At 41.3% G+C, this 25,994-nt stretch overlaps 1 protein-coding gene across 3 annotated transcripts in view; it reads left to right on the top strand.

The window, feature by feature from the left end:
• The window catches only part of SMG7 (SMG7 nonsense mediated mRNA decay factor), a 50,997-nt gene that overhangs the window by 6,690 nt on the left and 18,313 nt on the right, over positions 1–25,994 (top strand). For all 3 annotated transcript variants that reach the window (XM_054285646.1, XM_054285647.1, XM_054285645.1), the window contains exons 2-10: positions 13,791–13,822; positions 15,033–15,150; positions 16,160–16,292; positions 19,081–19,252; positions 20,056–20,127; positions 21,060–21,210; positions 21,535–21,670; positions 23,696–23,858; positions 24,919–25,075. In XM_054285646.1, coding sequence (XP_054141621.1) covers positions 13,791–13,822; positions 15,033–15,150; positions 16,160–16,292; positions 19,081–19,252; positions 20,056–20,127; positions 21,060–21,210; positions 21,535–21,670; positions 23,696–23,858; positions 24,919–25,075 — 1,134 coding nt within the window. The remainder of the gene's footprint in view (positions 1–13,790; positions 13,823–15,032; positions 15,151–16,159; positions 16,293–19,080; positions 19,253–20,055; positions 20,128–21,059; positions 21,211–21,534; positions 21,671–23,695; positions 23,859–24,918; positions 25,076–25,994) is intronic.

Below are 25,994 nucleotides of genomic sequence, written 5' to 3'. Positions count from 1 at the left end.
GAGATGCATACTTTGATTCTGTACTTTTTAACGTGTTATGAGGGAGGTAACAAATTTCAGTTGTGTTTGAGAACACATGTGTTTTCCTGTGCTCAGGGAGGGATATGGTAACTTATTTCTCCATCTTACTGCTGTGGACAGAATAGAGGAATAACAGATTGTTTGTTGTGAGGGGATGTGAGGACTCTGGGCCATCATTTCTCATGATCCCAGGGTGGAGGGCTGGTGGCTTTGTCTGTGTGTGCCTGCTGAGCACTGGAGTGGTTGCCCTGGGCAGGGCATTGCTGGAAGCATTACAGCTGTGCTGGAGCCATCACCAGCTGCCTCTTGTGCAGCCCTGCTCCAAGTCCTGCCTTTGGGCCACATTTCTACACTTGTCTGCCCACTGCCTCTCTTCCCATTGGAATTCAAGATGAACTTTTCATTGTAAACTTGGGGACTACCCAGATGACCAAATGAGGGGGAAATGGCTTAAACAGTGTTCTGAAGCTGGGTATTTAAATCCCTCTGAGTTAAATCAGCAGGTACTTGTTCAGATCAATGTAATCCTGTGAGTTGGGGTGGAATAAACTTTTTGGAGTGACATTAGGTGTGGTTTCTCTCCTTTCTGTACTCCAGTCAGACTTCTCTGGGATTATTCACACTTGTAAACTCAAGGGATTATCATAAGGGACCAGAAGGCTGAGGAGTCTCTGAATCTCTTGGGATTGTTACAGAGCTGTGGGTGACAGACTGAATTTCACTAATGGGACTCAAATCAGAGATACCCTTGAGGTACTTAGGAGTCCTGCTAGAATTAATGTTCTCTTCCATCTTCAGAGAAAACAAAGATAATATTTCTGAAAGTACTTACTATATCCTGAATACATCAGCAGTCTATTTCTCATTTTTTTATTTCATGTTTTTGATGCTGAAAGTGTCCTGTAGTGCTCAGCCTCATTGAACAGTTTTCTGCTTTGTCTGATGGTGGTATGGGTAAAGCTGATTTTTATTTTATTTCTCCCCATCCTCTCCTCTGACGCATTGTCTGTTTTGAGTCTGCAGGCCCTGCTTGTTTTACAGCTGAATTATCTGAGAGCTACTCTCTAGCTGTTAGAAAATGAGAAATTAATTTTGAATGTGGAACCTTTAATGCTGATTCTGCCAAAATAGTGTGGGGAACATTTCCTGAACTGCTTTTTCCTTTGGAAAACAGAAAAACAGGCCTTTTGTGCATTAAGCATCTTTATTTCAGACTTTGGTGTTTCATGATATCTTGATTTAATGAGGCCTTGAGAGTTGTTCCTATTTGGTCAGGCTATGGCACAGGGCAGTTTGTTTGGAACCTGCCTGTTTTGGGCCCTCTGGACCCCCCATAATCTGTGCTATGTTATTTACCACATCTTAACTTCCCTGCACATGAAGAATAAATGCATTTTTGATAAATCTGTTGGGAAAACCATTTTTTTTCTCTTTGTTTTATGATGGTCCTGTAAATTGTGCTGCTGTCTGTTGCAGTGAAATTCTCCTGGGATTTGATTTTCCATGTCCTGTGTTGGTCTGGCCATGATGTGGAGAAAGCATGTGGATATTGCTGTGTGTCCAACAGCTGTGACTGTGATAATCTTTTTTTACCCAAACAACCTTTGACAGCTTTGGTTCCTTCTGCAGACAGTACTGCTTTTGGCAGGGCCTTTGGGCATTCCTCCTCTTTGTTCAAGGTACACTTGAGCTTTTATGAGGGATCTTCAGGACAGATTTTCCAAACTGGCCTAATAATAACTGCAAATGGAAATGCTAATCCTCTGTGCCTATGGAGAAGGAAGAATGGGACAAGACTTCTGGCTGTTGAAGTTGTTGGTCTTGAAGTAGTGTAAATTCCTATTGATGACATTGCCATAACCAAACTTGTGAGCAGAGAGACTTGATCCAGGCAGATATTCCCAGTAAAAAGCCAGTCTGTTGGTAAGAATTGAAGAATTGTTCAAAGGATTTAAACCACACTTATAAGTATTAAAGAAAGACCTAGACCCACCAAAAGTGTATAAAAACATGAAAACTGAAGCAGCTCTTAGAGCTCAAACATACTGCTCCAGTTACTAGAAAAATAAAGGAAATATTATTTCAATTTTTTTAAAAAGTGAGATGTCTGTATTGGTTAATGATTGTTAGTTCAGTTATTAAAATATGCAGAGTGGACCTGCAGTAAAAATCTAGAGTGTTTCAGTTTGTCTTAATACCATTGATAGCTGAAATGTTGAACATATATGTGAAATCTTTAACTAGAAAAGAAGTGATAGAATCCTTAATTTGCATTGTTGACATGCATCTGAATTATTACAGCAGGCCTTAATTTATAAGCATGTCACACAGATTATGCCAGGGCATGAACGTCTGGCAGGTATTCCACCCAGCTTGAACATACCATGACTGTTTAATTTAGAGATTTATTTTGTTTTGAGGTAAATGGTAGGAGATATGGGGCTTGGGGCAAAGACATCTGTAGGGGATTGGGGCTTGCTCTGACTTCAGCTGGAGTACCTGTTTTCTGGGTTTGATATCGAGGACTAAAATAATCATTAACACTTGAAAGTACCCAGAAAAATATTTCCAGTGTGTTCCTGATGAAGATGTCAAGTGCTTGCTGATGCTGCTTGTGCAACTACAGACTATTTTGGTCCCTTCCATCATAGGTGGCCAGTCAGAAGTCAGCACTAAAAAAAGTGCTGTGTCTGCCTGTAACATTATGTTATGTGCTAAGAATTTGGGGATACTCATTCAAGATCAGTTAAAATTCTGTACTCTTTGATTAAAGATGGTTACAAAAGTGTATCTTCTGTCCTGCATAACTGGTTGTGTTAATTCCTGAAATAATTCTTTGTGTATAATGGGAAATGCTCTTGAACATTTGGATTTCAGATTTTGGTATTAAAGCAGCATGATTCACCTCACTTCCCTGCATTATTGTCAAATGCTGAAGCACAGTGCTAAAATTATTCTATTTTCAAGCTTGTTTTGGACATGCTGGTACACTACACAAAACAAATGACTATGAAATCCCTCTATAGTTAATTGCAAAGTGGAATGCAGGGGCTGCATTGGCCTGTGCAGCCTGAGTAGCACATAAATACTGAGTTACTAACTGGTAACTATGTGGTCACATGTTGAATCTTTTGATGGCATTGTCTCTTCTTGCTTAATATGCCTCAAAGATTCAGAGAATGTCTTCTGTGAGTGAGGGACAGTCACTACCCTTCCCCATGTTGCAGAAGTAGCAGTGGGTTGGGCAAGGCTGGTGATTTTTGCTGTGGGATTTGGTGGCAGGAAGGAGCTGGAGTGGGTGAAGCCAAGGCACAGAGCAGTTCCTGAAGGCAGGGCATAATGCCATGTGGGAATGATTTGGCAGAGTGTCTGGGGTGCTGCTTGGGCTCCATAGAGGGGACTTGGTAGGACTTTAAAAACAAGCAACTAAATGATTGTCAGAAATAACATCAGGGTGATGGAATGGGCTCTATAACCTGTGGAGGGCCCTTCTAGGCTTATGATTTGATCTTCAGGTGGGATGTGTTAATCCATTGCTATGGAGCCTTTTCCTCAGCCTTTGCAGCGGATAATGAGGTCTGGTCTGACTGCTGAAAGGGAGACTGCAGTCTGGAAAACTGCATTCACATTATTCTTTTCTACAGTTTATGTTTAGTAAAGGTCTGCTAAACCCCCACGTTTTTCCATATATGATTCATAAAGCAGATACTGATTTCTAGTCAGCTGAACATCATGTGAACTTTTCTGACATAGAACTAGAAAGGACTCTGTCTTTAGGTCTTGAGATTTAAATTTGAAATAATTTTTCATTTTTTAATAAAAATATTTAGGCCTTGCAAGTGGATTTAACCTTGGGAGTTATAAATTTACTCAGATGCTTGCTCCTAACCAATCCATTAGTTTTCAAAACAGGAAAGGAGGTTACTGGTTAACTGGGAGCACCTGGCAGCACTCAGTGGGGCAATGGTGGCAGCAGATCCTGCTCAGAGGCAGTTTGGGCCTGCTGGAGCAGAGCTGCACAGCTCAGCTGGACTTGGGCCATGGAGCTGCATCTCCTCAACCAGGCTGCATTTCCTCCAGACCTGTTGGTGTTTGATGGGCTCCCAAAGCTTCAAGGTGCACCTTTCCTGGAGGGGACAGTTGTTGTAGTAGTGTATCCATCTGCTTCCCTCCTTCTGTGCCAATAACATTTGCTAGATCTGAGCTGGTTGGATTGGTCATAGGTTTCCCCTTCAGCTGAATACAGAACAGAGTAACTTCCACATTCCAGCAGTACCATGTGTTTTGGTGATGGGCTTGGGTATTGTAGGCAGCAGCCCTTCTGGATGAGCCCCTCCTGACCTGAGGAGAACCAGCAGTAGAAGACTGCAGGTGAGTTTTGTGTTGCTAAGCCAGAAATTATTTGAATATTCTCTGCTTGGAAAGTAAGTTTATCTCAGAACAGCATTGCCTATGTGTTTGTGATAGAGAATGGGGAGCAGCTAATGAGACTCCTGTAAATGATTGGCAATGATGTACTGAGTACCCATTTAATTATCATAAATGGAGGGTATAATATTCTCCCTGACTGGTGTTCAGCCTTCTGCTGTTACTGTGCTTTCAGAGTATGGTTTGCATGTAATTTCAAGATGGAAAATTGAAAATAATTTCTAAGATGCATCTTGCAATTAGGATCATATCCAGATGTAATCAGGGCGTGTTTTTGTCAAGGCTTGTGTGTACCATGTGATGTCCTCTCACACCTCTTAATAGTGAAGAGCTTTTTAAAACTTTTGGGTATGTCATGTTTGTGCATAGATGTGTGTTTTGTGTGATGTTAATGTGATTGGGAGTTTATAAAACAAATGAGATTGGCAAAAAACAGTTTACAGTTACTGAATGACCACAATATTTAAATATCAATAATTTTGCTTTAAGCCTTATATTTTGGAAGGCCTTGACTATCTGGGCATAGATGTTAGTATAAGGACTTGGAGAGCACCTGTTGAAAACACTGAACTCCACTGTACCTGTCATAGCTAACCTGCTACAAACACAATGTGAGGGATTACTTGTGCTTTATTTTTGCCACCTCTGATGGTACCATCTAATGGATTTGCTCTTTATCCGTCTGCTGCTTAGCAATGAAGACAGTATCTCAGATTCCCAGTAACTGACTCCTCTTAAATGATCCTTTCCTCTGTGTTGGAGTCATTCCAGCCTTACTGAGCATAAAGGTCAGCATTTGCCTCTGTGCAAGGGGCAATTTTGGGAAGGGGTTCTGTAGGGAACACCAGAAATGAGCAAGAGATCTGAGTTTTATATTCCGAGCTGTTAGTGGAGGTTGGAGGCAGCAGGAAACTTGTGGAGCTAAAAGTCAGAATTTAGAAGCTGCACTTGTTGTCCTCTTGATGCAAAGTGGAGTGGCCTTTCTAGAGGGAAATGTGTGGTGTGTGTCACTGCTCTCCAGCTCTGTGGGCAGGTGAGAGGGCACATTTTGTCTGCATGGCAAGTGGGGCACTGAACTGACTGCAATTCCTTCCTTTGAATTGGATTCTCTACACTTGTCTGGGGGATCCTGTGCAGTGTCCAGGAGGGCTGGTATCTGCTGCCTCACCTGACTGGGCTTCTGCAGGGCTGACTTGAGGAGCAGAACTTTGTGGAACTGATTTGATGATACCCATCTGAAGCTGATCTCAGTGCTCAGATATCTGCATTTTCTGTAGTTCTGGAAATGGTTTTCATTGCAAAAGCTGTTAAAAGAAGTAATGTTCACTTGTTCTAACATCTGTTGTCTGCAGTTTCCAGCCCCTTAACGCAAGTAGTTTTACCAAGTCAGGAACTGTAATATAGCAAATTACTGCTGGTGTTACTATACATTTATCAGCACTGAGACCTGGTAGTGTATGCTCTCACTAGGGTTTGAAAGAGAAAAAAGGGTGTGAGAAACGACTCCTCACTTCTTAAAACTTTCAAAAGTTTATTGAACCACAGCAAGGGACTGAATAAGGAAAAAGGGACAGTACTGGGTGCTTAGTGCAGCCAGAGGCACACAGCCCACACCCATAGCAATGCTTATTTATGCTATTGACAAGCACATGGCCCACGCCCATAGCAATCCTTATTTGTGCTATTGACCAGCCAGCCCTCCCCACACTTGTGCACGTGTCACTCTTCTGACCCAGCTCTTCCTTCATCCCACCTCTGTGCAGTCCTTCTTGCTTCAACTTCCCCAGTGGTTGGAGATGAACTTTCAACATTACGAAATTTATATTAAAAAACCACCAGACCTTAACAGAATTTCTTTTAACCTTATAACATACATTTAACATTTGCAAGAGCAAACATCACACTATGTGTTTATTACAAGGGCATAGTTTGGGGGGGTGGGTTTGTGGTTGTTGTTCAGAAAATAATTCTGTTGCTTCTCCTTGTTCAGTCTCAAAACCTAAGGAAGAGGGCTGTCAATGACTGAGAGGATTGGAGGGCAGTCTTGAAGTTTTTGTGCACTTATACCTTTAAGATTGCCTTAGTTTTGAAAAATGCAAAAAATGCTTTTTATGCAAGGGATGGTGTAAAAATTGGAAGAGATATACAGATGGATTTTAAATTTGCTCTTAAATGTTTTGCCTTTCACTTGTTCTCAGGTTAGCTGCAAAGCTGACATATTGTCAGCCAGTGTAGTAAATGCAGTACTGTATGGATGTGCCAGGGTATTCCACGAAAGTTTTACTTTTTTACTGTTTGCTATTAAAAGTTTTCTTTTGAAGGTATTCCTTAACATGAAAATATATCAATGTCTTGAATCACCACCCATATTAAGTATCCATTTATTATTTCTTGAGCATGCCTTTTTAAAATCTAATAAATTCTTATTACTGTTACTAAACCAGAATTTTTCTATACTGAAAATACTGTCAGGGTTACCTGTGGAGCTATGCTATCAGGTCCTGGAAGGTTAACAAGTTAAAGGTGACTGGAGTTTTTGCGCTTTTCTTTGTTGGACAGCATCCATTTAGAGGTTATTTTTATCCCTGCTGCCTTTAACAAAATTCCACATAACTAGTAGGTCAGGATGATGGGTTAAAGAACAGCATAGTATTTTTTAAAAATTACTATGGAAACACAGCTGAGCTTTCCTGAGGTAGTCCTAACATTACATTTATTGCCAGCTGTTCTTGCTTGAATTGGAAAATCCAGGTTGTTGGATATATAGTTTTCAGGTTACTCTCCTGGCATAAATTTTGGAGTTCTGTGGGACAGATGGAGGCATATTGCTGATCCTGAATGGCTGGACCTCATTTCTGAGGCATTTAGCTCATGTTCTGACTCCGCGTTGTGGAGGGAGTGGGACAGCAGAGAGTCTGGTGGAGGCTGTGGAATGCCAGAAGCCTGAGCAGTGTAGGAGGTTTGTATTTCCCTCTCTGTAGATTAAATCGGAGATTAAGAACACATTAACTTTCCTTAGGAGTGCTTTTACCTTTGGGGCACATAGTTTTAAAATCTTGAGACAAAGAAACTGACTTCCATGAAACTGGAGGAGGAAAATGAGTTTGAATGAAGCTGACTGCAAGGGTACTTCTACCCTTATCCAAGGAGGAGGATTGTCAGCTCTGATCAAACTTGGAAAGAGTTGCTTTTGGTGGTTGTGTTTTGAGGATGATTATTATGACATGCTTCTAGTAGAGGAGAAGAAGGGAAGATGGGATTAAGGAAAACTATGCTCTGTGTCCCCATTTCTTGACATCCTCCTCAGCTACGGTGACAACACAAAAGGAATAGAGCAGGATTCCCTGTGGAGCGGGTTTGTATTCAGGTGGTGATTGCTTTGCTTTTATATCTGCTTGCAGAAGCATAGGTTTTTTTGTTTTTACTGGTGATGAGGTACTTGTTTCTGTGGCTTTGATCTACAGCTATAATCTGATTAAACTGCAGGTCAAGGAAATTAGCTGTACCCTGGCTTCAGCTGCCTGTAAGAGGAATAAGATTGAAACTACTTAGCACATAAAATTGACAATGCGATGATTCTGTTAAAGGTGTTTTTCATTGGTGTGTGTTAGCAGTGGCCTTCCAAGGCACCTGGAACATTTAATTCCATGACCCACAGGCTGAAGATCTCTTGCTTCCTCAGTAAGAGCTGACGTCACTCAAACCTGCCAGCTCCCAAAGCAAGCAATTCCAGAACTTTGTGCAAACTATGGTCATTTAAATTAGGTGGCAACACTTGAAAGTTTGGAACAGTAAGAACTTGTTCTATAGAAGTAAAACTGTTAACAGTACATGTCTGATATATGAGTAGGTAGAGTCTTTACACAAATTAATAAGTAAAATTATTGTTGGATGCTATATACCCCTGCAAAATCCTGACTGCATCCATTTGCCCCTTCAGGAAAAGCTATGTGTTAACAGGGGCTGTTGTCTGAAGCCTGTTGTATTTAGGTGATGTTGAATTAATGGGTGGAGGAAAAATAAAAGCTGAAGTTTACCCACAAGTTTGCTATTACTGTACTTCAGGCATAACCATCTAGGTTTATGCACAATCCTAAGATTGCTGCAAAAATATTTCCTTGTGACAGTAATTAGAGATATAGTAACTGTCTACAAAACAGTTTAGGGAAGTCAGAGTTATGTTTGAGAATTCAACCTTTAGCAAAGTGGACCAGCTGTAAAGGATTGGTAACCAGAGAGTCTTTAAAAACTGTAAAGAAAACAAACTTTTCAATTTTAGTAAGTGTTAGTGGTCAGTCTTAGGAATTGAAGGAAAAATACTTATTTTCCAAAAAACTGTCAACCATTTGTATCAGCAAGTTTTCTTCACATCTGAAGTGCCAAACTCCAGATGTGAATGATGTTTGGATACTGTGCTTGGGGGCTTCTGAACAATCAATCTCCCCTAAATATGCTGTGGAATATTCAGTGTCCATGCTGTTAGTGTTTCCTACTGCTTCCACCTGCCCTGACTCAGCATGAGTATGCTTAAATACAGACAAATAAAGAAAAAAACCCCATTGAGTATTAAAACTATTATAAGTTTTTGTTGAAGATAGCTGTTTTTTGAGGAAAATCTAAAATGGCAGGTTGTTGCTTTGAAGTTCTTTCTGCTGTGACCCTTGCCAAATATTGAAATAATGAAATTAAAATATTAATTTAAGTGTTTGACTTTTAGTATGCTAGTATAGAAAATTTACCTTTTCTACCCAAAATGAAACATTTCACACATTTATTCTATTTATTCTCTGTATCTTTCTATTCCTTTTCAGAAGAATGAAAGCTTTCTGGCAGTGCCCTTGATAAGCCTTGGGATCAGTCACCTCCTGCTGAGGCACTTTAGGCTGCAGGTGCTTTTCATTGTGGTACAGTACCTCCAGGAAAGAGAACTGCAGGAGTCTGAATTTCTGCTTGGAGTGAAACTCCTGACCACTTCATGTTTTTTTTCAGTTTTTAGTAATGAGATTGGATCTGATGGCTTTTATAAGCCCAGCTGCCTGGATTCATTGCCCATTTTAGTCATGTAAATCCTCAATTCCTCATTGGGGGGTTGTGTTACTGAGATTTGATGAGAGAACTGATACAGCTGATACAGCTTAGGGCTGTCAGGGGAAAACCAGGTGGAGTTCCCCTTCAGGAAGGGTGAAAACAGGGTGGTGTTCTTGTTGGCTCTGTGAGAGCTGGGGTTTTCCAGGTTTTTTGTAGAACTTGTTGTGCCACAGCAGATCCTCACTGTGAAAATGAGAGAGGTGTGGTGTAAACGAGGCTTGACTTCCAAAAAATAGAGGATGGTAGCTGGGTAACACAAAACTGCTGCTTTGAGAAGTTTGGCTTAATTTCATTGGCTGCTCTGTGCTTGATAATGAAGCTTGTTAGCAGACCTCTGCTTCTGTAGAATGGATACAGCCCTATTAGAGATGCAGGGTGGTGTATGCAGAACTGAAAATTTGTGATTGAGTGCTTGAATTATAGCTGTACTGAAGGCAGATATTGGAACAGAAATGAGTTCTTCTGGGGACAATGGTAAAATAGATCCATTTGTTCAGTGATATGCAAATAGAGTTGGAAGTCACATGGCAACAAGAGGAAAACTTGAATAAAATAGTTAACCAAAGAGGCTGTATGGTCTTTTCTTACATGATTTTAACATCAAATTAAGCAAACTTGCTCTAGTGTTAAAGAGAAGGTGTGCCTGCATGATCTTTTGATGTTTCTTTAGTGTGATGGGGTAAACACTTCAAAAATATATATGGGAGAGACATCCTAATATTTGTGGGATTTTCTTTCTGTACTGCTTACCAGCTTAAGGGAAACAACTTGTTTTCTTATTCTGACTTGGAAAACTTAATTGATCAAGAATGGTAAAAACTTGGAAGAGGGAAAATGAAATGTCTTTCTTTTCTTCCTTTGCCAGGTCCAGTGGTTCATTCCAGATTAAATGTAGCCTCTGAGTTCCAGGGGCTTTAGAACTTTATATACTCTCAGGTTCTTATGAGAAGAGAAGTTTCTTTTGTTTCCTAATTTTTTTATTTATCTTAACACCTTTACAACCTTGCGAGACAGTCCTGACTACTGTGTTTTAAAGTTTTGAAGCTTTTCACTTTTATGAATAAAATGAAAATTCCTTTAGCTATCAAACATTTTCACTGAATTGGATGGGAGGCTGTTGTATTTTAGTTTAAAGTTTGACTAAAGCACAGAGCTGAATCTACATATTTGGTTAGGAAATAATAAAGAGTAGCTGTTATATCAAGGTGGTATATGGAAATACTTGAAATATAATTTTTCTGAACTATGGTTTGGATCAAAAAAAAACCAAACTTAGGGAAGCTTGACTGAACTGCTGAGTCCAACTGGGCAAGGAGGTACCTCTCAGGTATATTCTTGCAATGATACAGTGTGTAAGCAAGCCCTACCAGGTTTTCTAGTAGGCAACCTTTTTTGCCCCAGAATGAGTCATTCTAATGTAAATTCAATATGAGGAGGTGCAATAAAATATATGGCCAGAAAAGCTTGTTAAAAATGCTGGGTGATAGAAGGAGCCATTGGCACTGTGAGAAACTCCTGCCAGTTGTTACCAGTGAACTCCAGTTGGTGCCCACTAGGAGTCCCTGAGCACCAGCAAAGGCCCATTGTAAAGTTTGTTTAATGAATAGGCAGTGCATCTTCTCTCTATCATTCCTCTCTTTCTGTCTCTCTCTGCTAATATTTTGCCACTGATGCAGAACAAGGTTTGTACCTAGGCTGCCCTCTCTTATCCTGGCTTAGAATGCAGCTATTTGAAACAAATTGTTTCTAGGTGGAAATGAGAAGCAGCCTACTAATGTTAGGTCAACTCTCCTAATTTCTTTGGAGTTTAGGAAGTATTGAAATAATTTCTGTACATTTTATTGAAAATGACAATGCTAATCTCTTTGGTATTGCTTGTTGCAATTTTATAAATCCTACAAGGCAGTCTGTGTTATGGCTGGTGAAGCGATTGGTGCTAAAGCTTCTTGTTCTGTGAGCCCATGAGTTTTCTCTTCCAAAATAAAGTGTTTTTAAATAAGTCTTTTTGGTAGAAACTCAGGTCTAGCCATATGATTAGGTCTGATTTACGGAGAGCCTGTCAGCAGTTGCACTGATGTAGAGGCTGAGGCTCTCTTCACCAGAATTCTCTAGGCAGCAGTGAGGGCAAACTTCTGGGGGAAAAAAAGATGCTTTTTCATTCCCCCTTTTAAAGATTAGACTCAGTGGAAGGTAGTTCTGCACAAGTAATTTCCAGAGGAGCAGTTCTTGGCTTTTAAGGGGCAGAGCCTTCGTGCCTGGAAGAGAATTCTGGGCTGGTGTCTGTGGGCGCAGTCCTGCGTGTCCTGCTGGGGCTGAGCCTCTCAGCATTCGTGGCTTTGGCAGCACAGATTGTGTTCTCAGCTCAGAGGAGACCTTCACAGCACTGGAAGATGTTTGAGGCATGAGCCAGACTGTAGGAACTTGGCTGGCTGTTCAGAAAAGCGAGATTCCAGCACCTGAGCAAGTCAGCTTTTCCTTGGGAGCAGTGGCATTGTTGGCTGCCAGCACCACAGCTCTGCCTCAGCTCTGGGCCTGACTGGGCTTGCAGGTCAGCAGTGCAGGGGCTGCTGAGGCACAGCCTGCACAGGAGATTGCTGTCCCTCCTTGTTTCTTCTTGGCTCCCTGGGGGCAGGATCTGCTCATTCCCATCCTGCTGCCTGCAGCCACAGAGAGCCATCACTTAGGTGCCTTTTGTTGCCCGTGTATGGATGAGGAAAAAATGTTTCTTGGGCATTCAGCTTTCTCCTGGTACAGTAGCTAAAATTTGCTTTGCTTGTCTCTGTTATCTCTTCTTTCTGACAATTGAAAGAAGTTGTCTTAAAGGCATTAAATGCTCTCCATGCTTCCAGTTACTGAATTTGGATTAGGTGAGGAGCATACAGGTTCACTTCTGGTATCAGTTTAGATGTTCCTGACTTTTGTTCCTGACAATTAAAGCCCTTGGGGCATGCCATTGCTTTTTAGATGGAAGTGGCTATGGTGAGCTGTTATAGATAAAGCCTGCATTTAATAAACAGAAATTTTGCAAAGGGACTTACCAATTTACATGTTCCTAATAATGTATATCCTATTCTAATACCTTTTTAATTCTCGTGTGGACCTCAAAACCTTCCCTGTAATTTATGGCCAGTAGGTAGATTCCAGAACAAACTGAAAAACTGTTTGCAGTCACCACAACTTCACATTGGCAAGAGAAAGTATATGCTGATTTCTGCAGCCCCTTTAGGGATTAGTTGGTGCTTTCTCCTGGCTCTCCATTCTTTTCCAAGCTGGCATCTGACATTCATGTTAGGCAGTGTGTCTTCCAACTGTGTTTGGTTTTAGGTTTTTTTCTGAGACAGGTGAAGGGAGCATTTCATATACTGGGAGGATTCCATGTCTGGTGTGGAAAGCTTGCACTCTCCAAATCTGCATCACCACCTGAGTGCATCAGGAGCAGAGGGACGTGTCTGATCCAAACCCAAATTAGCCCTGGGTGGATTGTGTCCATCAGACAGGCCAGCAGGGCTGCTCCTCGAAGCTTTATGTACTGCTGACACAGTGCTGAACTGTAGCACCTCCACTGCCTGCTCCAGCCAAACACTGACCATTCAGAAAATTTATTTATTGAGGACTGCCCCAGTGTTCCTGTTTTTAGAAGCTATTTGCCAGCCTTCACCGGCAGTGGGGATTTGCAGAGTCACCTGTAGCTGCCATTCTTTCTGTGTGTACTGTGTGGTTTTTTTCCTTGGAAGCCTGATCAAAGCATTGCTTTAGGGATGCAACTCAAGGAAAAGAGGCAATTGGGGAAGCCATAGTCTTATCCCTTCTCCCTACAAAAACTTGTGCAGCATGGGGGGCAGGAGGGCTGTGCTGAGGGGCTGACAGACACTGATGGGAGTTGGTGTTGCTCTGACTCTGTTGGCTCCTGTATTTCACGTGTGACAACTTAGAGTTGATAAAAATGTCCCAGGCAATTATCACTAATGTTGGCAGGACGCTGCTGCCACATAAAGCTGAAAATATAAACTATAATGTGAGCATTATTAGTGTATATTCGTTCAGAAGGAGGCATAAGCAGGGAAAAGTGAACAGTTGACTACTGTTATGGGATGAAATAAAAGCAGTCATGCTGTTGAACCAACAGTAGCTCAAATCCTGCATGGGGTGAACTGAAGCAGAGTTGTAAGCAGATTCGCCATTGCATGAATTATCTTTGGCATAAGTCAGTTATTTTGAGCTTTCTAATATATTGTCATTTTGCTTTCTTACAGGCAGGCAGAAGTCCTGAAGGCTGACATGACAGGTAATTGCCTTTATTATACAGTTTATATAGCTTATTAATAATATTTGATTCCTGGTTTTGTTTTCCTTTTGCTTATCATTCCTAAGAATTTTCTGGAGGGTGTGTCACCTCATGTTAAAGGCTAGTCCTCTGTATATAAATAAATAAATAGTATTTTAACAACTGTGCCCCTTTGGCCTGTACCCAATACATATTTTTGAAGTTGACTTTGGATGTTCTAAACATTTGGAGATGAAGGTCTCATGTCTCTACCTCTCTCTGAGACTCCTGCCCAGACCAGCACAGGAACTGCTGTACTTGGGATTAGCCAGGATTTGGGTGATTTTAAGGAACCTGGGTGAGGAAATGCTGAGCACTACCACATGTTGTGAAAGTGCAGCCCTAGATGCAGTGAAATGCTGTGAGCTGTGATTTAAGCTGTATATATTAATGGGAAATGGAAATGGTTTATATTATTGAATCAACCCTGCAGTACAATTAGCTTCTCTCACGAACCTTTGCTCAGCTGTGCTTGCCACGTGGGTGTACTTAGAGTAGCAGGCTGATGTAGTCCCCATAGGACCATTAAAACCACCTGGATCCACCCAACCCAAGAGGAGTGGCTGCACCATCAGTATCAGGATGGTTTCCCTGGGGTGAGGCCCATCCCTTGTGCTCCTGCAGCCCCAGCCATGGGAAATTGGACTCTGTAACTCAATAGCAGGGAGCAGTGTTTGCACTCGCCCTCTGGGGTGGAGAGCAGATAGCTACTGAAGAGTTAGAAAATGCCCACAGTGTTCTTTAAACACCAACAGTGTGTGTCCATGCACTGTCCTATCTAGTATCCCTCCATGGATTTATTGTCTGCTGATTATTTTTTGGCTACACTGGAAATTTTTCTAAATTCATCCAGTGGCAAGACATTTTGCCGTTTTATAACTTATGGAGAGCCACATTCTCCTACCAGTTTTGTTTTTTAACTTGCCAGCTGCTAACTTTGTTCACATCTAATTCTGGAGTTGTAGGAGACTCCTCAGTTAAGCAGTGAGCCCTCAACCCCTCTGTAGTTCTTGTATTTCACTATTCTGAGGAAAATGATAAAAGCAGGTGTTTGGTGATGTGTATCTAACACTGAGCTCTATTCTTTCATTTGGTAAATGAGTGAAAAATCAGATTTACTCCATAAATTCGTGTGACTTTGGGGTTTTTTTTCTTCTTTCTTGTTGCTCAGATTCAAAGCTGGGTCCAGCAGAAGTCTGGACATCCAGACAGGCTCTACAGGACTTATATCAAAAAATGCTAGTGACTGATTTGGAATACGCTTTAGATAAAAAAGTGGAGCAGGACCTGTAAGTACCTCATTGAATTTGTGTGTGTGTATGTGATCTGGGCTGGGCAGCAGGAAACCCTGAGGCTTCCAGAAAAGCAATTGTAACCTATAGAATAGTTGTCTTATTTCCTTTAAAATGAGAGCTGTGCTGTGGGTGAAACATGAGAATGCCCTACAGAGCTGACAAAGAACATTCAGTAGGTTAGAGTTTTACCTCTGGCAATTCAGAGGCAGCCATGTCATGCAGGACTGGGTTTTGGAGAGCCAGGTGGAGGCAGACAAGCTAAGGAGCTCCAGTCTGCTCTGCTCTCAGGGGAGGGCTGAAGTCTGCATTTTCCTGAGAGGAGGAAATTTGCCTGATGTAATCACCTGGAGCTTTGAGCAAGGTCTAACAGGGGCTGCTGAAGACCAGTTTTAAGCCCTGTGAGGTAGAGCTGGGCAGAGGGAGGAATAATCAGGGTTGCTCATGGGGTTAATTAATAGGTTACTCCTGACACCTTACGAATCAGGGTAAGATCCAGCTGGATTTTCTCCATGCCCTGAATCCATTCCCTCTTATTTAAGGTGCAGACATGAGTTGTAATAAGTTTAGTTAACAAATGCATGTGGTTCTTTCAGCATTGAGGGAAACCAGATGAGTTGGCTGGCTGAGTTCTCCTCTCCAGGCTTCCAGTTATTGAATGATTTTTCAACCTCATTTATGTACCCCACATTTTGTTTTAGGGAGGGACTTCTCTGCTGCCTAAAATAGAACAATTGCCAGCAAATATCAATGAGGCTAGCATTAGCCATATACATATATACATGTGTATGTTAGCTATATATATATCAGGATCTGTTTCCATAGGTATGAGAGGTGAGGAAAGGTGGTTATTCCATATTTAACATTTGTTCTCATCTGAATGTTGCTTGAATTTGAATATTCTTCATGTCTGATGCTACGTAATTAAACAGTTCTTTCCTGTTATTTATGCCATCTGCATAAGACACTTCCAAAGTAAAAAGATAAATGCTTCTTTTATTTTCAGTTGGAATCATGCCTTTAAAAATCAGATCACAACACTCCAGGGTCAGGCGAAAAACAGAGCAAATCCGAATCGGAGCGAAGTTCAGGCAAACCTTTCTCTGTTTTTAGAGGCAGCTAGTGGCTTCTACACACAGGTGAGTTGCACAAAATACAGGCTGGGTGGAGGATCAGTTTTAGCTGGGTAAAATCTGTTCTTTGCCCTTAGCTTAGGAAACTGCTGCTGCATTGGTTTGAGCAGTGCACCTTGCTAACCGTAGTGCTCTCAGCAGGAGATGTCTGCAGAGCTGCTGATGAGCTTTCTTTTGATCAGTCTTGAGCTGAAACTTTTGTGCATCTGGTTGTGGTGCAGTTTAGGTTCCTTTCTAATGGAATCTACTTTAACACCTCAACCCCACTGTTTTGGGTAAGGTCAGAGGTCCATTTCTTACTGTGCTCTGCTGTGCCTGCTCAGAGCAATCATAAAGCAGCAGGAAAGGGTAGTATGATGCTTCTTTGCACTGTCTCTTGCCTTCTCACTGTGCATCTGTTGCCTTCTTGAACTACCACCTGTATGAATTCTCTGACTATTAGAAAGTCTAGCTTTCACTGGCTCTCCAGGCCCTCTTAAAGCCATTTACTCTGTGTCTGCAGTGACCTGTGGTGAGGAATTTTGTCTTTTAATTGTAATGTCTTACAGAAATGATGACACAGAAAATCTCAAGCGTAGCAGATGAGTTAGTTGATGTGCTCTTAGTACTTTTTTCCTACTGTTTCTCTAAAAATTCCCATTTGGCTTCTCATTGCTATATATGTTTGTGGGCCATTGCCTTCATTCCTTTTCATTTGCTGTATAGTGAAGGATAAGCAAGGATAATCAGTTTGTTCTTGGATTAAGTTACTCAGGAACAGAAATATGTGCAGAAAATGCAGATGCACAGGATGTGTGTGATGGCCTAATGTTTTGTTCTTTGCCTCTTCCTTGTGACTCCTAACACCAATGATGAGCATTGAGGTGTAAGTCTTAATTTTCAACAATTAGAATAATTAGTTCACTTCTAGGAACTTTTCTTCCCCTAAAGCAAAACTGTATTGAGTGCTCTTGGGCCAAGAATCTTTTGCAGGTTTTTCAGTTAATTGCCAAAGGAGTGTGATTTCTATTCATATACTTGTTTTTTGCTGACATTTTTTTACCTACACTCTTTCCTGTGTTAGATTTCATTAGATTTAAACTATGGAGAATAAGAGTCAGTATATGATAATGGCCTTAGTAAAGGTAACTTGCCTTTTCTTCCTTTTTTCCCCTCATTTGGTGTCTGCTTCAACAACATTGTGGTTGCTGAATCCTGTCTCAGTGTTCAGAGTAAACTTTCATGGCTGATTTACACTGTCTTCAGTTTACAGCATTCACAGTAGATCATTTGTACTGGATTATTTCCTAGTTGGATTCCAGACATCTGCCATGCCAACCCCAGGGTACCCTTGTGGCTGCCCTTTTTTCCCCTTCAGCATTGTTTTTTTGTAAAGCTGCTTGTTGGAAGTAGCCAGTTTCACAGGTTGTCATGGTTGCCAAGGGCGTTCTACCTCTACACTGTTTGTCTTGCAAAAGCCTTGTTCTTTCCTGCAATGGATCAGGGAATTTTACTCTTTCTGAGCTTGACACTACAGACTGGCTCATCTTTCTCTGTTTGCTGTGATGTTAATTACATTTTCAGTCTAAAGCCTTGGCTCAGCCAAGGTACCTGTTCTCCAGCTGTGAGGCGTCCCCAAGTGACATCTTTGAACAAGAGCATAAATTTTCTTAATTTGGCATCTTTGAAGATGTCAAGATGCTCTCTTTTATCCAGCTTTCATCTCTGAGGTCTCTCTTGTTTGGGGATTTTTTGTTTACTGTATAGAGAAAGAGGCAAAGAGGTATGAGGTGTAACACAAACCTCTTTCTGCAGCAAGCAAAAGCATCATGTCTCATCTTGCTGACAGAGTATGTGTTTCTGTCAACCATGGGCTTTCTCTGTGCCTTTATCTGGAAGTGCAACTCTCCTGCAGGTCTGTTTTATTTGGAGACTGAGCATGTTTCCAGCTGGGAGAAAGTCTGTCACTTCTTACCTGCATTTGTTGCCCTAGTAATCAGTCCAACACACACTCTTCACTCTCTGGTTGCCATTACTTTGCAGAGTATTTATGTTGGAGTCCATTGGGAAGAGCTTCAAAAGCACTAATTAGAATGGCAGAGTTGAGGCTTTCTTTCAATCAGCTTTTGAAATATTTGATCAAGTAGCTGATGCCTTGTTCCTTGAAAGAGTCCCAGTGTTGGCTTAGTGCAAATATTTACTGACACCTCAGCCACTGAACTGTTAGTATTGCCTTGTGTTGCTTATCAATTTGGTTATGTTCCAGCTTCTTTCGAAATTTATACTTGGGATAGTTTCTTTCTAAAGTTAAAGTTGGGTTTCTTATGTTGGAACAAGCTGCTTTGGAGAGTGAGGGATGTTCCTTTCTATTATTTTCAGAGAACAGTGTCACTTATTGAAGATATAAAACCCACTGTGTTCCTCTTGAGGGTCCTACTGAAAAAAACAAAACAAAAAGACAAAGCAAAACCATAAAACCCAGCAATATCTGTTGACCTCCCATAGTCAATCTCCTCTGATAAATCCTTGGTGATTTAAATATCATGAGGATTGAGTTGCTTGCTGGTTTGGGATGCAGAGCTTTTTCTTACTGGGCAGATGAACACAGTGGACACAATGGAACTCAATGAATTCCATATGGAGAATGTATTGTAAAGTCTCATTTTCAGTAAATTGAGCTTGTTCACCTCAAATATATTTGGCTCATCAGTGGTGAACACACGCCTCTGAGTGGCGCTCTGTTAGTTCAGTGACTTGTTTTGATGCCTTTGCAATGGCTGTCTGGAGCTGCCACTGAGCCAGGCCATGTTTGCAGTTACTCCAGGAATTGTGCACAGTTTTTAACGTGGACCTGCCGTGCCGTGTGAAGTCTTCCCAGCTGGGGATCATTAGCAATAAACAGACGCACACCAGCGCCATCGTGAAGCCGCAGTCCAGCTCCTGCTCCTACATCTGCCAGCACTGCCTTGTCCACCTGGGAGATATTGGTGAGTTTCACAAGGAAAGGGCTGGGACGTGGAGTTCTGTCTGTGTTCAGCTTCTAGAGAGGGATCTCCATGTGCTCCACTTCAGCAGCTAGTTGCTGATTGTGCCTGTGGTGATTGCAGCAGGGGGAAAGACCTGGAAAGAAACTCTGTTCAGACTTATCTAGTGTTTGTTACACATTAACACATGGAGACAGTTAATCACTGGCTTGCTAGTGATCTGCTAAAGTCTGTCTCCTAGCATTTTAATCATGTTCTAGCTGGTAGGCACAGGGAAGTGCTGAAACTGGTAACTATTACAAAAGCTTGTTGCAGCAGGCTGGCAACTTCTCCATTCCAGAACACTAATATCTTATGTACAAGGGCACCAGTTAGAAATCCAGTCTTTCATAAATGGGGTTTCTTTTTTACATTAAGTTCAGCAAGTTTATTTCTTTCTTGATTCAAGAAAAACTTTGTGTTGTAGAAAGTTCTCTTTTCACAGGAATTTGCAGTTGCTTTTTGAACAACCTAAAAATAGATCTAGTTGGTGATCCTGCAAAGGGGGATGAAAAATATTTTTAGCTCTCTGTATGTGGTATTCTTGGCACTGTTGTCCATAAGACAGTCTTAGGTCTGAGGCAAAACAGCCACCTCAGAATTAAATGTGTCAAATCTTGATTCTGTTTGGTGTAATTGCACATTCTTCTGATGCTTATTCCTGAAATGCTAGTGAAATGCTCTTCAGGTAAGTTGCATTTTATGAAAGTAACTGCAGGGGACTGGAGTTTTGTGCCTCAACTTGGGTTTTTTTGCTGTTTTCTTAGCTCGCTATAGGAATCAGACCAGCCAGGCAGAGTCTTACTATAGACATGCAGCTCAGCTTGTCCCTTCTAATGGTGAGTCTGGGATACCTTTCCAGTTCATAATTCCAAAGGAAGATTTCGGGTATTGTTTTCTTCTCTGCCAGTTGAAAACTTGGGCTTTTACATAAATATCCCTCTCCAAATTCTCCACACAATCATACAACAAAGCCTCACCCATCAGTAAATCATTTAGATAATGGTTATTTGCATGATCTGTGTTGCTTCCTTTTGTGCAGGTTTAGAAACAAGGGAAGTAATACACAGCTTTACTCCAAGACTTCACTACTGCCATACTCTGTTACATTCATGCATTATAAAGTTCAATTAATGAAAACTTGCTTTACACCAGCATTGTTTGTTTTTTTTTTTATTGTTTATTCCCATGCCAATTTATAGTTTCTGATGGGAGTTAGAGTTCTTTAGTTCAGGCATCTAGCTTTGTAGCTATTGTCTTCCAGTGGCCCAAAATATAGGGATGGTGATGAAAGGTGAAGTTACTTTTGAGCTGGGCTGCTGAAACCAGTGATCCAATTTTTTAACCAGTTGCATTCTAACTGAACAAAACAAAAACTCAACCCCCTGAAACAAACAAGCAAACAAAATCAGAGACCCCCATACCCAATCTTTCTCCATCCAAAGTAAAAAAAAAAAGGCAACAAGACAGACAAACAAAAACCCACAACCAAAAAGACCAAACCCCAAACCTAAAAGCAACCAACAAAGGCAACACAAGCAAACAAACAAAACCCTCCAAACAGCTGATGCACCACAAATTTAGAAGCTTTTTCACTGAAGTAGTTCAGATCTGAGTCTGGGGCGGAAGGGTCAGCAGATGGATCTAAGCCTTGCCTGTTGAAGAACAGAGGACTCTATGCTCCCTTTCCAGGTGACCACATGTACTCTGAAATCTAGCATGTTTTCCCTCAGGAGGAACTTGTTGGACAGCTTGTCTTTTTCTCCCTTAGGTCAGCCTTATAATCAGTTGGCTATCCTAGCTTCCTCCAAAGGAGACCACTTGACCACAATTTTCTACTACTGCAGAAGCATTGCTGTGAAGTTTCCTTTCCCAGCTGCCTCCACTAACCTACAAAAAGCACTTTCTAAAGCACTGGAAAGGTGAGACTAAGTAAATTATTGCCACTCAGGTAAGTAGGAAGATATTTCTTCTAAAAGTTCCTGCCTTGCTAGAAGTTACTCATATTTGGCAGTGGAAACAGAAATCCTTCAGCCCTTGTCCAGTCAGAGCATCCTCAGAGGTGCACGGAACAAAGAATGTGATGCTCCTGACTGATTATTGAACGCAGGAAATAAGCATATTGTGCCAACACAAAAAGTAGTTTTTCAGGACATTCCTCCCTCATTTTGGAGTAATTCTGGGGTGTTGTGTGCAGCTGTGTGTAATTCCAAAGACTGAATCAGGTGTGTCTGTTCTAAATGCAGTCGTGATGAGGTGAAGACTCGATGGAGCGTGTCTGACTTCATCAAGGCATTTATTAAATTTCATGGCCATGTGTACCTGAGTAAGAGCTTGGAGAAGCTGAGCCCTCTTCGAGAAAAGCTGGAAGAGCAATTCAAGGTTAGTTGTAACAACATATTAATTAGTATATTGAGAATATTTTTACCAGCTGAGTTCAGAAATTGCAGTCCATTAATCATTCTTTCATATGATAAAATACAGGAAGCTCAAGTAGCCAGTTAGGGAAGGTTTGCATTGCAGCTGACATTGGATAGTTGTGGTAACTTCTGCCAAGATTAGGGATTTTTCCCATTTGACACATGGTCCATTGTTGGTGGAGATACAGGAGAAATCAGTGACCACTGTTGATTCTCTGCTCTTCAACCTGGATAATTCTTGGATACCTGTAAAAAGGACTTGATTAATCTGTAAAATCTTGTCTTGGTGGCCTGAGGAATTTAGAGAGCTTCATGTTTTGGATGTCTATCATTCACTCCCAGTGGTTGTTAAGGCTGCTTTTAATCTGCCTTGGGAAACCTGCCTCTCCTGTTAACAGTTTACCCTTGAAAAGTGTCCCATATACAACCTTACTCTGTGCAGACTAGAACTATGCTGAACATGTTTTCCATGGCAATTTCAGGAGTCCCGTTGGTTACATACCCAGCTCATTATGTTGGACAGTACAGCCAAGATCAAAACAAAAGAATTCTATGAAGTATTTATGCAAAATAGTATAATTTCAGAGAGGACATGGTGTTAACTGGTAAATGGCTTTTGGAAACTGCTCTGCTTCAGCTTCCTAATTTGTGGAAAAGCATCAGGGAGGATGAATATGTTCAGCAGAGCAGTGGATGCTTTTCAAAAATAGGAAAGGGGAATGTGGTCTGAGCAATATAAAAAATCACAAATGATCTTTCCAGTCCTTTTATACTTTTTTGTCTTGAATTGTGCTGCTACGGTTAGGTTCACACTGTCTTTAAAATAAATTTAAAAATCCACAGAACTTCCTATGAATTGACTGCTCCAACCCTGGCAGTTTATGTTTCAAAATGAAATAATTGTATCTCTCTTTCCATGTGTGATACTGGCTGTTGAAAAAGTACTGCTTTTTCCACAGTGCTTATAATCAATAATTATGAGCATTGCTCAGACATGTGGAACAGTCTTAATTTTCTGGACTGATCCAGAGTGTTAAAACAGCTAATTGAGCCCTGCTTTGTTGCTTAGTTTACCTTTTTTGTTTATATTATGCAACACAAGGTCTAATTTATCAGAGAGTAACTCTTCTGACTTCACCAAGTTGAATGTGGATGTGAAGTTTGCTGTATGATAGTGAATTATTTTAATTTTGTGGCTCATTTTAACTCTGAGGAGAGCAGTTGCAGGATTGGGAGCATTCTGCCAGGCTCTGGCCCTGCTGCTGGCAGCTCTGCCAGTCTCAGTTGTCAGCTGTACAGTGCTGGTGCTTCATGCCCTAAATGCGAGTCAAGGGTGAATGTGGAGCTTAAACCTTTTCCTGATGCTTACACGAGTTAATTCACCTAATTCCCTGATTGTTGTATTGCTGAGATTTAGGAGAGCTCCTTTTTTCACCCAAAAAGCTTGAAGTCTCTTTTCCTGTCCTGAGAGAGCTGTCTTTTCTAGCATAGTTACTAAAAGACATTTGTAAATAGCTCTCTCTATTTTAGTCCACTGAGGCATTTTGTGACCCATGAAGTCAGGTGTGGAATTAGTCTTTAATGCATAACCATGCAGTAGTTAAATTTTCCTGGGGTGTTTTTTAAAATGTCACCTTCTCCATGCTGGTTCTTTGAAGGGCGGACAAACCCAGTGGATCTATGGGCCTTTGCAGTGCTGTCTGTGCACATTCCAAGTAGCACTTGCTCTGGAAGAGAGCCATAAGCAAAGGGGATGTTGATTTGTTGTGTGTCTGAGCTGGTGTGCAAGCAAAAACCTTGTGCTTAACAGTGGGGTCCTCCTGGGGAGCCCTGTGCTGTGCTGGGAGGGCTGACCTGAAAATAAAATCCAGAATGAATGTTGTGAAAGAGCAGAAACATTAGTCAAGCAGTGAAGGAGCACCTACCAGTCCTTTCAAGCATGTGTTTTGCCATCTAAAAATATGTGCACCCTGTGTGTTTGTTGCAGAGGTTGTTGTTCCAGAAGGCCTTCAACTCTCAGCAGTTAGTCCATATTACTGTGATCAACCTGTTCCAGCTGCACCACCTGCGGGACTTCAGCAACGAAACGGAGCAGCACAGCTACAGCCAGGATGAGCAGCTCTGCTGGACACAGCTCCTGGCTCTCTTCAGTAAGTGTGGGAGCTAATTGATTTTTGTAGTTCCCTTGGTTTTAATGTGGAATCCATTAGTAATTTCCTGTCAGGATTTGGCTTGATGGCTGGCTGAGGTAAGTGCTGAGAATAGACATTAGGGAGAAAGTGGTGAGAGATGATGGTCACACAGGATCATTTCTGTCAGCAGTGCTGACTAACACTGGATTTCTGTGTCCAGACTTACTCTGTTTGAAGTGTTACAGAACTCTGCATCATTTTCCTGGTTCTGAAAGAGCATTTTAACTTGAGTGCAAAGCTGGATCCAGCTTGGTGGTGAGTAGTACCCCTCTTGGGGGCTGCTCCCCAGTTAGCTGCAAACAGTTGGAGTTGCTTTGAATGGAACTGGTTCTGATTCAACAGGATTGAAGTTGAGTCAACCAGGACCTCAGCTATTTCTTTGCCTTTGGTAATATCAACCAGGAGATGGTGAGAGTGCAGAGCATTTTAGACTCTAGCCACATAATGCTGATTTGCTTAACCTGATTGAGCCTGTTGTCAGCTTGGTCTTGTTTGTCGACACCTAAATTTCTGAATAGCTGGATTTCTCCAAATTCCAGCCTGGAGCTGATTCTGAAGACAGCATGGTCACATGGGTGTGGTTACTCTAAGGGGTCTGGGCTGGGTGCCTGCCTGCAGAGCTCCAGTGCATTTGTGTGCCTGCTGGTTGAAGTGAATAAAGTGGAGGTAGGTAGTTGTGTTGATAATTTCTGATAAATAGGTGAGTGACTGTTTTTGCACTGGGCTTGTCTCAGCTGATTTCTTAAACTTACCAAAATGACTTGCCATGACAGTTGAAGAGATATAAACATCAAGATTCTGCTCCATGGTAGAAAACGATTAAAAATCCCTGGATTGTGATCTGTTGGTGGACTGTTTAAGATGAGGTAGCTGGGCTGCCTTGGTCTAAAGAACTAGCTCTTAGAATAGGGGTTTATAAGGTGGACATGTTGGATTAAGTTATTTGGTCAACTTTGAAGTGTCATTCCCACATAATGGAGTTTTTTTCTTTTGCTTTTTCCTCTTACTCTGTTTCTAGTGTCATTTCTTGGAGTTCTGTGCAAGTGTCCTTTACAAAATGACTACCAGGAAGACTCTGGGGCTGCATATCCTCTTCCAGCTGTGAAGGTTTCCATGGACTGGCTGAAACTTAGGCCGAGTGTTTTCCAGGAGGCAGTGGTTGATGAGAGACGGTAGTGAGTGTTAATCTTTCTCTTGTTACATTTTGTTGCATGGAGGTCCTAATTACTGTTGATCCACAAATTAGTCATGGGAAAAGTGGTCATACAACTCATCATTGCAGATACCAAAATGACAGAAAGTGTATGTGCTAAAAGGTTCATAAAGCAAAACATGAGATTTGTTGGTTACATGAGCAAATTGATTCTTTTAATTGTGTTTAGGTTTCCTGTAAGTTTTTTACAATTGGGGGATCTATTTTATAATGTCCAGTTTGAGCATAACTACTGAGTGTTCCTGTAGTCTTATCTAGTATAATGGTTTCTCAGATTACTGGGGGAAGTGGCAGGAGAATACTTTCCTTAATTTTATGCACTAAACCATCACTTGGGCAGTGCTGTGATGTAGTCACCTAGGAGTTAAATTCAGTTTAGTAGAGGGACTCTAAATGTCAGTGCAGGCATAACTGTTCTGGACTGTTGCTCTGATTTTTCACTTTTGCCACTAATCTCATAAATTAAGGCTTAAATTACTCAAAACTCACAATTTTTTAAATAGTCTGTTAACTTTTCATGAATTTTTTGATTCAAGAAAGTGTTTCTGTAAAGTGGTTCTTAAGATCAGAGTGGCTGTTACTGATGCAGCTGGATGAGTATTGTTCCTAAGATGGGCTCTCCAAGGAAAGCAGTATGATGCATGAGAAACAGGGGTGCCTACAACTTTGGTTTGTTAAATAAGAAACAAAAAGCCCTGTGGAGTTTTGGGAGCTTAAACCACAGAATTCCTAAAGGCAAGATTAAGGAAAAGAGTTCAGATGTGGTTTTGAGATGGTGATAACTTTTGTCATTCACACATCCTCAAGGAAGACCTATGCCTGTATTTTAACAGGCAAGATACCTGCTTGATATCAAGTAATCTCTGCAGAGGGGACATGCA

This window comes from Melozone crissalis, unplaced genomic scaffold (assembly GCF_028551555.1).
Source record: "Melozone crissalis strain CALT ecotype California unplaced genomic scaffold, PUWL_Pcris_2 ptg000045l_1, whole genome shotgun sequence".
Classification (NCBI taxonomy): Eukaryota; Metazoa; Chordata; class Aves; order Passeriformes; family Passerellidae; genus Melozone; species Melozone crissalis.
The sequence above is the reverse complement of the archived record's forward strand: the minus strand, read 5'-3'. Positions and strand labels throughout refer to the sequence as shown.